This window comes from Oncorhynchus keta, chromosome 13 (genome assembly GCF_023373465.1).
Source record: "Oncorhynchus keta strain PuntledgeMale-10-30-2019 chromosome 13, Oket_V2, whole genome shotgun sequence".
Taxonomy (NCBI): Eukaryota; Metazoa; Chordata; class Actinopteri; order Salmoniformes; family Salmonidae; genus Oncorhynchus; species Oncorhynchus keta.
This window is the reverse complement of record NC_068433.1, coordinates 21,152,975-21,165,699: the sequence shown is the minus strand read 5'-3', so window position 1 is coordinate 21,165,699 and position 12,725 is coordinate 21,152,975. Positions and strand designations below refer to the sequence as shown.

The 12,725-nt window shown below is 41.4% G+C and overlaps 2 protein-coding genes across 6 annotated transcripts in view; one reads left to right on the top strand and one right to left on the bottom strand.

The window, feature by feature from the left end:
- Window positions 1-6,484, top strand: part of LOC118392020 (nectin-4-like) — a 27,540-nt gene extending 21,056 nt beyond the window's left edge. For both annotated transcript variants that reach the window (XM_035783626.2, XM_035783625.2), the window contains exons 7-12: window positions 2,327-2,478; window positions 2,725-2,884; window positions 3,031-3,106; window positions 3,296-3,358; window positions 3,748-3,927; window positions 4,119-6,484. In XM_035783626.2, coding sequence (XP_035639519.1) covers window positions 2,327-2,478; window positions 2,725-2,884; window positions 3,031-3,106; window positions 3,296-3,358; window positions 3,748-3,927; window positions 4,119-4,511 — 1,024 coding nt within the window. In that variant the 3' untranslated portion in view covers window positions 4,512-6,484. The remainder of the gene's footprint in view (window positions 1-2,326; window positions 2,479-2,724; window positions 2,885-3,030; window positions 3,107-3,295; window positions 3,359-3,747; window positions 3,928-4,118) is intronic.
- The window catches only part of LOC118392019 (gastrula zinc finger protein XlCGF26.1-like), a 26,896-nt gene extending 14,171 nt beyond the window's left edge, over window positions 1-12,725 (bottom strand). Inside the window, exons 1-3 of one of the 4 annotated variants that reach the window (XM_052459683.1) lie at window positions 12,416-12,725; window positions 10,250-10,510; window positions 8,864-9,347 (exon numbers count right to left, since the gene is read on the bottom strand). In XM_052459683.1, coding sequence (XP_052315643.1) covers window positions 8,864-9,347; window positions 10,250-10,510; window positions 12,416-12,586 — 916 coding nt within the window. In that variant the 5' untranslated portion in view covers window positions 12,587-12,725. Of the gene's footprint in view, window positions 1-7,387; window positions 9,348-10,249; window positions 10,511-12,028; window positions 12,175-12,415 lie in introns of those variants that run through there. The other 3 variants (XM_052459684.1, XM_035783624.2, XM_052459682.1) reach the window with 3 other exon arrangements.

The window sequence follows — 12,725 nt, the reverse complement described above, 5'->3', positions numbered from 1 at the left end:
ACACTCCACCTTAAAACACACTTCTCCTTAAAACACACCCCTCCTTAAAACACACCCCTCCTTAAAACACACACGATGCCCTAACGCTCCTGATTTAATGATGAGTAAGATAGTTAGAGGCCCAAAGATCATACCCCCAAAACACGCTAACCTCTCACCATTACCAATGACAGGGGAGGCTAGCATTTATTTGTGTAACTACATTGTCCAGCAGACCAATGAAAACTAAGGCGCGTACAGAGCTAGCGGGAAATGCTTTTACAGTTCTCTGCCCCTTCCGATTGGAACACGCTTCAAAAGGTCCTGGAAATACAGGAGCTCGTCCCTTTTCAAATGGGTTTAAAGCTAGGTTAAACACTGTGATGGGCCATGAAGTGGGGGGCTGTCAATGTTTTCACCCCTAGTTGCACCACACTTTCCCAAACCATGTGTAAAATGTTTTTTAAACTGTAGTGCTTTGTGTTTTATGTTGTAAATGTGTCTGCAACTTTGTGTGCTGCTATATTGGCCAGATCTCCCCCCAATCCCTCTTTTTACGCTGCTGCTACTCTCTATTTATCATGTATGCATAGTCACTTTAACTATACATTCATGTACATACTACCTCATTTGGCCCGACCAACCAGTGCTCCCACACATTGGCTAACCGGGCTATCTGCATTGTGTCCCACCACCCGCCATCCCCTCTTTTACGCTACTGCTACTCTCTGTTCATCATATATGCATAGCCACTTTAACCATATCTACATGTACATACTACCTCAATCAGTCAGACTAACTGGTGTCTGTATGTAGCCTCGCTACTTCTAAAGCCTCGCTACTGTATAAAGCCTGTCTTTTTACTGTTGTATTATTTCTGTACCTACCTATTGTTCACCTAATACCTTTTTTGCACTATTGGTTAGAGTCTGTAAGTAAGCATTTCACTGTCTATACCTGTTGTATTCGGCGCACGTGACAAATAAACTTTGATTTGATTTAATCTCAATGAGACTAACCTGGTAAATTAAAGGTAAAATAATTTAAATTGGGCACAACATGATCCAAAAAACAACCAAAACAAACTGAAAATGCATCCAACATGTTTGTGGAGACACAAGCTTGATATATTCATTGCGTGCTAGGAATATGGGACCAACTTTTGGCTACTTTAATAGACTATAAGTGAATTTGTCCAAATACTTATGGCACCTTTAAATGGTGGGACTAGATACATAAAAGTGCTTTAATTTCTTAACGGTAAAACATATATGTATGAAAATACTCTCAAATAAAAAGTGACATTCTGTACTGTCACCTCCTAAGAAACATTTGATATCAAATCCAAAATGCTGGAGTATAGAGCCAAATTAAACGTTTTAGCTTCACTGTCCAAATAAACATGTAGGGTAGTATACTTTCACTCCCCCTTAAAACTCACACGACGCCCACCCGCACGCACGCAGCAGGTAAACCAGTTTGCCTCTTTGTACTCCTCAATGCAAAGCAGCGGGAGAAGTAATAACCGTGCTGTCATATTGTCATGTTGCAGCTTGTGCGGAATGCAAACAGAGGACGCAGTTTCACACGAGGGAGGAAGGGGGGGGAGGGTGAGAGAGGTTAGAGAGGGAAGAGAAAGGAATGAGTGTGGGCTCCGAACAGGAGGGGTCGAAAGACAAGGAATGGGGGAAGTGGGTGGTATCGAGCCAAAGTGGGCATGGGACGGGGGAGGAAGGATACACTGTGGATTTGTTTAGAACATTATCAGGCAGTGTGATCTGTGTCTATGTAAAATTTTACGGTTTTCTTCTGCACATTGGGGCTCATAAAGAGTCTGTTCAAAAGGCCCAAAACAGGACTCAAAAGTATATAGTAGCCTATTGTTCAGATATAAGACATTTCAAATGGGAGTTCTGGGCCTGTATTTACACTGTCTCAGAGTAGGAGTGCTGATCTAGGATCAGGTCCCCCCCTCTTATTCACGATTTAAAAACCCAGACTGATCCTAGATCAGAACTCCTACTCTGTGATGCTTTGTGAATGCGGGTCCTGGTTTGTTGTGGCCTGCTTCATGTCCTTGTGGTGCTCATTTGACCTTTACGGTTAGTGTTGTTTGGTGGTCAGTAGTCAATTGTATTTTGGGATGTGTTGCTGTGATCGGGTTAGTGTTGTTGTTTTGAATGTGGTGTTTTTTACAACACTGTTGGGTGTGTTGAAAGAGTGCGTTCAGGTTCAGTGAGTGGTGTTGGGCGTTAATAGTCATGAAATTCAGCCCATTATTGTAGGATATACTGTATTGTTCTGTTAAGCCCTACGTTAAGTGCTATAGTATTTCTGTTATGCGCAGGAAGGGTGGAGACTTACCAGAGGGCGTTACGGCAGGGAATGGATCCCTGCTGTTCAATAGGCCCCTCGGTTTGACAGACGCTGGTATCTACCAATGTGTGGCCTATAACGTTGTGGGGACCGGGAAAGCAGAGGTGGAGATCACTGTGACGGGTAGGTTGTGTTGTCACTCTGAGTCATATAAAACAAATCACTTATTTTTTTTTATAGTAGTCCAGGATGTATGTTTTTTTGTTGTTGCTGTAGGCCTCCATGTTTCTTTCCTAAGAAAATAACTCTATTATATTAATGGTGCCAGTTAAGCATTTGGATTACATGTTCACTCCTGTATTCAATATGATGTGTATGTTGATTATGTTTGTGAATATGACATCACTTCCTGTTGTCCCTTTCCCACAGAGTTTCCTCAGAAGCCGGTGTTTTTCAACAGTCTCCTGATGATCATAGTTGGCGGGGTGGCTGGAGGACTGCTACTCATCATGGTCATCATAGTAATCTCAGTGACCCGTTACCACAAACGCAAAAACAAGAAACTGGAGAGAGAATTGAATGTGAAGAAGTATGTTTTCAAACCTCACAGTAACTCCCTTGAAATTGTTCTAGAATCTAAAGACAAATGTTACACTGAAAACAGTAAATGCTTTTTGAATTAAGAATATTTTAACAAGGTTTTTCTCTCTCTTTCTCTCATTCTCTCTCTCTCAGGGAGGAGATCACTACACTCTCCAGGCAGGCCTCTTTCAGGAGAGTCAACTCAGTCAGTACGGATGCTAGAGGACAGGTATATAATATTACCATGTCTTACAATCTGTGGTCTCGTCTCAACAGTCTAGGCATGCAGTCATTTTGTAAATAAATACTTGCAATTCCATGAGCATTATCCATTTACCTCGAGCTAATATGGTAATCTCTCCCTCTCTGTCTCCCTCCCTTTCTCCTCCCCTCCCTCTCTCATCCCTTGTTCTTTCAGATGGAGGAGAATATCCCTCTCAGAGTGGAGGGTACACTGCGGACCAGTCTGTCCTCTCTAGGGGTCAGTCTTAATTTCACTCTTTCTCTGCATGCGGGGAGCCTTTAGTTTTAACCTTCATATTCATGGCTTCTGAGTTCTGGGTGGCATATGCACATCTTATTTTAGTGTTTAATTAACATTTATGTAGTTAAATGAAATGTAAGGAGCTTATTTTCTCAAAGTAATATTTATATTTGAAAATAAAAGTAGTGCATCTCACATACCCTATATGAATTATACTTCATACTAATGAACTGTTACGTTATTAAGACTTCATGCTTTCTCTCCATCTTCTGTTCTGGAACTCCCGCTTCGGAAGCCATTTTAAATCAGACTATTCAGTGCAAAATGTGTGATGTGTTTAAAGCTCTCTCTTTTTCTCTCTCCATCTCTCTTTCCTTCACACCCAGGATCCAGGGCGCATCAGGGACAGTCGCTCTACTCTGGTAGGGGGAGGTGGACTAGACTACCTAGGTCGACCTGTTCTGAACAACTCTTCACGACGAGGGAGGGAGAACAGAGCCATGGACAGAGAGGAGGAGAACAGACTTAGGGTGGAGTCATACGTACGGAATAGCACTATGTCTTTGGTAAGTGTGTGTGAGAGGCATGAGGAATCAAGAATTGCATACACACCTTCTTGTAAATTGCTATGAAAATTAGAACCTTTTAAACGCATAGGTTTAGTATAGGTTGCTAATAGTGATACTCAAATTAGCCCTAGTTATTTAATTCCTCTCTTTAACCACGTGGTTACCCCTTGTCTCTGTTTGACTCACAGGGAACCCGTCTCCACCTGCCAATCCAACCCTCTCCCTTCCCAATGGAACAGTCCACCAAGCTGCTGAGGTCCCTGAACGGCAGCGTCATCATCCCAACAGAGGGGGGTTTACATGCACGGAACTCCCCTCTCAGCTGCAGCTACCCTCCTGTCACAGACGACGAACAGGAGGAGGGTGAAAGTGTGGAGGGGGAGCGGGGGACTAGCTCCAGGATGAGTCGTTTAGATCAGGGGAGGTCAGAGGACCAGGACAACAGTTCTCAGATCTCAGATGCGGAACGTGGACACAACCATCACTTCCAGCAGAACAACGGAACGCTGAGACCCAAACCCCGGCCCAACGGCATCCCATCCCCACACGCCTCCCTCATCCATAAGGCCCAGATTGTATAGATGGGTCCGGGCAAGAGCAGGTGACGCACTATACGACGAGGATTGGTCGTGACTTTGGGATAGGCGCTCGCCGGTGTGGTGGCATACCCCGGTGGCAGCCAGTTTACCTCCTTTTCACTTCTAGAACATCCCTTGCCTTCGCCTCGAGCTCTCAGACATTTTTGATCCAACAGGTAGAGGTTCTTATTGTTGAACAGATAACGCTTCTGATTGGTGTAGAGATACAAATAAGTAACACATACGTTTCACAGGAGAAGAACTGGACAAATTAAAAGCTTATGAATGTCAGGTTGCACATAGACCGAAGTAGTAATAATATTTTACTGTATATAATATCACAGCAATAACGATCACTACAGGAAGCATCAAGAGGACTTTTACATGATTTTGTACCCTAAAAATACTTATTTTTTTACATTTATTAAGACTTGATGACAGGACACTGTAACCGAGAAACAAGATTTGAATATCATCAAATACTGTGACTCCTAACTGAACTCAGCGAAGAGGCATTCAGTAGAAGCACCAATAGCGCTTGCCAGTTCGAAAGAATCCATGTGTTGGTGAACTTTCACTCTCCTTTCCACTGGATGAGGGGATACAACACATACTGATCTGTTCACCCTAATATTGAGTCCATCTTTCTAACTTTAAGTGTGGCAGGGGTTTATTTAGATATACTCCTCCTTTCCATGAACCTCGGTGTGCACAAACAACACTTTCAACTCGCTATAGTCTTTGATGCCAAAAGCCAATGAGACTGCATTTTCGCTGTGGAAAAAGTACCCAATTGTCATACTTGAGTAAAGTAAAGATTACTCAAGTGAAATTCATCCAGTAAAATACTATTTGAGTAACAGTATTTGGTTTTAAATATACTTAAGTACATTTTAGCAAATCCATAATTTTTTTTATACTTAAGTATCAAAAATAAAAGTATTACTCATTTCAAATGTGTTATATTAAGCAAACCTGACACGATTAGCTTTTTAAAATTTGTATGTACTGATAGACAGGGGCATACTCCAACACTCAGACATAATATACAAACAAATATTTTTGAGTGAGTTTTCCAGATCAAAGGCAGTAGCGATAACCAGGGATGTTCCCTTGATAAGTGTGTGAATTGGACCATTTTCCTGTCTGGCTAAATGTTCAAAATGTGACGAGTACTTTTGGGTGTCAGGGAAATTGTATGGAGTAAAAAGTACATTATTTTCTTACGGAATGTAGTGAAGTAAAAGTAGTCAAATATAAATAGTAAACTACAGATACCCCAAAAACGACTAAGTAGTACTTTAAAGTATTTTTTACTTAAGTAGTTTACACCACTGCATTTTAGACAAGAGGTTAAAACAGCTTTGATATGAAATGTTTTACTCAACAGTGAGATCCTATGTGAAAGTCTACTAAAACTGAGGATGTAAAAGCATTGTTCTATTTTCTTACACCAGACATTTAGACAATCAAACTGTTATATGCCTATGTTTGTATACATACAGTTAAAAGAGCCTTTGCTTTGTAGGCCAATATGAAGTATTATTATGTCTGATTCTACTGTATTATAATTCATTGTCTGCATCCGAAATGGCACCCTATCCCCTACATAGCCCCTGGTCAAAATAAGTGCACCATATTGGCATAGGAGGCCATTTCAGCCGCAGACATGCTATCGACCGACATCTCTATAAGTGGGTTTCTTTCACGCCGTACTCCAGTAAATGGCTTATTGTAGTTCCCTGGTTTGTACTGTATGTATGGGATTCATGTGTGGAACTCTGTTGTTTTAATGCACATGTACTTCTTTAGGAGAGTAGCAATATCGTTCTGTTTTCTATATCAATTTTTCCGTTGTATAATACTGTAACACTGATCTTTCTGAGTGAACGTAATACCTACATAGAATGTAAGAGGTTGGAAGTATATACACCGCCCCCTGGTGTGCACCAGTGAATAGTGCAAGAGAGGAAGAAACTGCATCCGAAATGGCACCCTATCCCCTACATAGCCCCTGGTCAAAATAAGTGCACCATATTGGCATAGGAGGCCATTTCAGCCGCAGACATGCTATCGACCGACATCTCTATAAGTGGGTTTCTTTCACGCCGTACTCCAGTAAATGGCTTATTGTAGTTCCCTGGTTTGTACTGTATGTATGGGATTCATGTGTGGAACTCTGTTGTTTTAATGCACATGTACTTCTTTAGGAGAGTAGCAATATCGTTCTGTTTTCTATATCAATTTTTCCGTTGTATAATACTGTAACACTGATCTTTCTGAGTGAACGTAATACCTACATAGAATGTAAGAGGTTGGAAGTATATACACCGCCCCCTGGTGTGCACCAGTGAATAGTGCAAGAGAGGAAGAAAGTTCAGGGATCTTGCTGTAAGGTCTGCAGACTGTTTTTCCTGGCGAGGTCACGTGGTCATGTGAAAACCCCTGACCCAACCACGTGCTCCATTAGCCACAACTGGGGCCTGTTCAGAAGGATGTTGATATAGAACGTTCAGATTCAGAAATGATTGGTAGAATAAGGAATTGTGTCAGCTCTAATTCATTCTATTTCTATCTGCAACAACTGTTTCACATCACTAAAACCATCCCTGCATATCTTCTAAACATGGAGATGTGTTCATTCAGGGAGGGTGTATGTCTGCTCAATGTATTATTGTGAAATAAACTTCTTGAGGGTTTGAGTCGTGGTTGAGTAGTGACTGGGTGATAAACCCTATTATTATTATTATTATTATTATTGGTTTGGAGTGACTATCATTAAAAGCCTTATATCTGACATTTATCAAAATAATTTCAAAACCTGTGTGGTACACTGCCCTACCAAGTAAAAAGACAGTAACTGCTCATTTGGTCAAAAATGAGTTAAGCATGTATTTAATGTAGCAAAAATGACTAATCACATGGACAAGTATCCTGACTCTATTGTAATGTGTTTTGGAGTGGGGGTCATGTCAGCTGTAACTGCTTAAAGTTACTGTGAAACCAAGGAAAACAAAAGCCATTTTTCTGCTTCTGTTCTCTATCACATAAAGGGTTAATGGTAGTATACTGATTAAAAAGTAAACATGCATGATTGTAGTATGACAAGAACATATTACAACTTTAATCACAATTCCAAAATAACAATGAATGTCAAAGCATTTAAGCCTTTAACCTGCGTCCTCCCAGGGGCTTCGTTTAGGAAGGGTTATTAGATTCCCTCCAATATTAGAAAGAGATAAATTGTTTCAAGTCAAACAAACTAATTCCGCAGCCTCCTCAACAACCCTGAACCATATGGCTTCTGAAATGTATGATATCCTTATATTTTTTGCCACATTTCCCACAGGTGTGGAGTTCGGTCACAGAGTGAAATTTTGCGACATGGGTTTTAAGGTAGGACGCAAGAGCAAAGGTTTTACCGCAGTAATCACAGGCGAACGGCTTCTCTCCGGTGTGCAAAGCCACATGGACTTTTAACGATTCGTGTTTATAGAAACCCTTGCCACATTCGTCACAGGTATAAGGGGGTTCTTCGGTGTGTGTGCGTTCGTGTCTCTTGCGCTCACGTTCACCTTTGAAGCCTTTCCCACAGTAGCTGCACGCTAACGGCTTGCTGGTCAGGTGCGAGGCTTGATGCATCTTAAGGTACCTTGACCGAATGAAGGTCATTGGGCATTTGCCGCAAGCATACGGCTTGGAGTCCGTGTGAGTCTTCTTATGGTCGCTAAGCGTATACTTGGTTTTGAAACACATCCGACACTGAGAGCACTGGAATGCTCTCTCTTCTGAATGAACACTTGCGTGAATTTTCAAATTTTCTTTTTTTCCGAAGCACTTCCCACATGTTGGACATTGGAACGGCTTCTCTCCCCTATGGACTGATGCTTGGTGCTGTTTGAGTTCGGAAGGAGACTTGAAACCCTTTCCACACAATTCGCAACGGTGAGCTCCTCCTCCGCTGTGGGTTTGCTGGTGATTCTTGAGGTATTTCAGCTTTACGAAGGTTTTTGGACATTTGTCACAAGCATATGAGTTTGAATTTGAATTGTGCAATATTGTATGTTCCTTGAGGCCATTTTTACTTTTAAAACACTTCTGACACACGAGGCATCGGAACGGTTTCTCTGTTGAATGGACGCTTGCATGTTTGTCCAAATAACTCTTTGTTGCAAAGCACTTCCCACATGTTGGACACTCAAGTGGCTTCTCTCTCCTGTGGACCACCAATTGGTGATTTCTGAGCTTCCAAGCAGTCGGGAAACATTTCCCACATAATTCACAACAATAAGGTCTCTCTCCTGTGTGAGTCCATTGATGCTGTTTAAAATTACATAATTTCTTAAAAACCTTACCGCAGTCCGGACAGAGGTACTCTTTCCTGGTGTTGGTCGTCTTATTTTGTTTCCTGTTTGGCCTTGGCTTTCTGTTGTGAAGAGATTCGTCACTCGAGGTTTGTCCGGCATTAGCATTCTCCTCCTCCCATTGGTCATCATCTGCGTTCTCCTTACTTCCGTCTGATTGTGCCACCATGGGTGCTTCTGTTCTCTTCTTTTCCCTCCTGGGTATAGTGGATAGCACAGAATCCGCACTGAGACTTTGTGCATCTGTACTTAGGGCCTGAATGTCTGTAGGCCTGCTTTCTGCCTCTCTGTCTGTTGGTCTACTTGCTTCTTGTTTGGCCTTATTTGGCCCCTGTTTGTTAGACTTAGTGAGTGAGGAAGGTAATTTTGCCAGAGATATAAAGCATTGTTTCATCTCTATGGTTTTAACTCTGATCGCGGTCTCCTTGCAATTTGTAGTCTTGTCAGCCTCATCAATGGGAGTTGGCACTTCAACCTGGGAGAAAAAAAAATATGGATTGGATCTCCAACATACACACATTCACAGAGCAGCACCCCTGGTTCAGGTTATGGAGTTAAGTGCCTTGCTCAATGGTACAATGGCAGTACATGTCAGTCCAGGTATTCAAGCATAATAACAGTAAAGGGCTCATGCCCACTGATAACGTCAGCCCCCTGGACTGCATAATTCATGCAAATGATGGGGGTCACCTTGGGGTCATGATTGGGGCTGCACCAAATGATTGATGTATTATAATAATTGATTATGCTTATGTTGTATTCATAGAAGGGGAAGGGCTATAAGACCCTCCCCCACTACATTTATAGGGTCCTGGACCACAGATTAGCAATATATGCATTATTATGAGATTATTTTCTAGTCTCTGCCTCTTATAAGAAACGTTATGAGCAGATGTGAGAGCTATTGTGGTCAAAACAGGGTGTCTGTGAGAAAGCGCCTCAAGGCTAAGAGATACATAGACACAGACCCCTGCAGGGGAGTAAATAGATAAGAGACAAGTCAGACATACCACTGTAAGCCACACGGGAATGGAAAATTACTGCTGAGCCCTTAGAAAACACTGGACTATTGTTTTCTCCTGCAAGTTTGTATAACTGTATATGCATGGGCTTGGTCTCATGAGTAGAAGGTGTTGACGTAGGCAGTTACATCACTAGGGGTTGACTGCAAGCATATTAAAGCAACTTTGACCTGTTTTATTTTGCAGAACTTCCACATGCGTGCTGTGTTTCTGTTGTCAACTTCTGTCTGCAATTGCATTAATAAAGGTTTGATTGATTTACTTAAAGAAGATTTTGTCTGATTGCTGATTTCACCAATAAGCCAAAGATTGACAAGGAACCTACACCTACACAAACATGTTAAATATAACATACCTCCAAATCCTCTGCAAACTCCGGTGAATATGGTAATCCCGTCCATTCCTGCTCTTCCAATGTCTGTGGGGTTCTTCCCAATGTCTTTTCAGGTATCTCCTTACCATCAGTCATCTCCAATAGCTTAACTTTCAGAGATTTAACCTCACTTTGACTCTGGCATATCTTTGAACACAGAGCTGCAGTACCTTTGGAAATCAAGTGGTTGATTTTGATAATAGTCTTTGTCACGAACTGTTTCATCACACATTTCAACTGGACCTAGAACAAGAAAACATATATAGATATATTTTTCATTCCACAACAACCTGTTTTCAAGCTGTTTAACTATGGATAGAAAACAAATTAGCTCATACGTTAAAGGGATAATCCACCCCCAGAAATGAAAGTCTCACCCCAAACTCACCCCATTCCGTATAAATGTGCGCAACCGCAACATTCAAACGAGGCGACAAAGAAAACTAATGGGACTGTAGCAACTGTGTTGACTTCAAAATCGGGGGTGTGAACTAGGTTTCTATTCAAGCGTTGATCGACATGGTAATGGCTCTATAGTATTGGAGAAATTTTGAAAAAAAAATGGCCCTTCCGTTACATCTAGACGTGTCATGTCATAATGTAAATCACACATAAAGCATCTATTTCTGTCTTACAATCTCTCTCCACCAGGTGTGCCACTTCTCTCATCTTTTAAAAACAATAAATGGACAGTGACGGGGGTAAGGGGGGATACCTAGTTATTTTTTGCGTCATCATTGCATGCGATCATCATTTTCAAAGCCGCTGTTTACTTGTAAGATCACTTTAGCACCGCCCTAAAAACCCGATTCAAATTCGACACAAACCTTCAAATAGGTATGTAATGACACATTATATAAACTCTTTATAGTGTTTTATTTACATTTTAGAGGCGATAAGGTGATAAGTTGGACAGATCGAGTGAAAAAAAGCAATTTTCCCACAGGACATTTCTCCTTCTCACTATCACGCATTAGTTTCGCTTCCCCACCCGCCATTTTTAAAAAGACCCGACGGGGCTCATTGCCTGCTTGAATTATGCAGAAATGGGCAGTGTTAGGTCATGTAATTGATTCTGTTGGAAAGGGGAGAAATTGTGCTTTACAGTGGTATTACAGTTGATCTGGAAGTATTACGTTTTGGGGGCGCTAAAATAAGGGCAATTGTACGGACCAAGGCGATGTACGAGTTTACGTTAGTATATTTTCTATGAGTGAGTAAAATAACTATTTTCCCCATAATTTAACTTCTAAGTGGTCCGTTCTCACCACTGGAGATAAAAGATAACAAACAATCACATTTTATAACTCTTAAATAATTACATGCACTCCAGATCGCCAAACCAGCCAATATATGGTAAGGGTATATACTTGTCTAGAACACACTCATCTATTTATTTCGTTAAAACAAATTATATATATTTTGCTTAGGGTGTGTTCGTAAATTAAATCTGGAGTGCGCTCTGGGCGTTCGTAATTTTACTCGCCCTAGCAGAGCTGGTTAGGCTATTTTCATGTTATCCAGAGCATTGGTGACTGTAACTGTACAGCTAGCAACAATTTAATTACGCTTTTCCGCCGTGGTTTACTAACACTGGCCATATTCAAGCGGTGTCGATCATTCGTAAATTCATCAGTTATTCTGCACTCTGTCACACTCCGATCGATGAATGCTCTGAAATCAGAGTAGATAGCCAGAGCGAATTTACTAACGGACCATTTGATGTGTTCTATCTAAACAGTGTACCAAATTAGTAACTACCATCATTCAATGCGCCCGTTGTGTCTGTGGGACAGGGCCGTTGGTGCCATAGCAACGTCTGTACTTTGCGTTGTCTGCCTCAGAGATTAACTGCAAATTGAACATGGTCTGATTGTAGACCCCTAAATCGATAGTGCATGGTGTTTAGACGATTTTACTACTAGCTAACTACTTCACATGCTGGTAATTGTGTTTGGCTACCTAACGAGCCAGCACAGAGAGAGCATTGCATTGTGGGCTTTGTAGTCCACTTGGGCTGCAACAGATTTCCACAACGATTTGCACGTTGATTGTATTAGTGTAATTTAACACTGCAAATCATAGGAAGTAGTGATGTTGGATGGATTATTAAACATTTTACTTGTAAAAGTAAAGTTAGCCACTTACTTTTACCTCCAACTCGGACTCCCCTGTCTTTCCTGCATCGACAATGCCTGTGCTGTGTTGTGTAGAAAAGACTGAGACCGCCATACATTTGTCAATTTCATCCTCAAACGACATCATTAATTCATCCATAATAGATACCAACTCATTATGGAAAGGATCTGGCTGCCACATCTTGTATTTGGTAGTTAATTATCAACAGCGATTGTTACATTTTTAACAAAGTTCAACAACATGCATAGACCGTATGACGATACACCTTCTTCTTCGGTGGGGTTTAACGGCGGTTAGCATCCAATAATAGTGCATTACC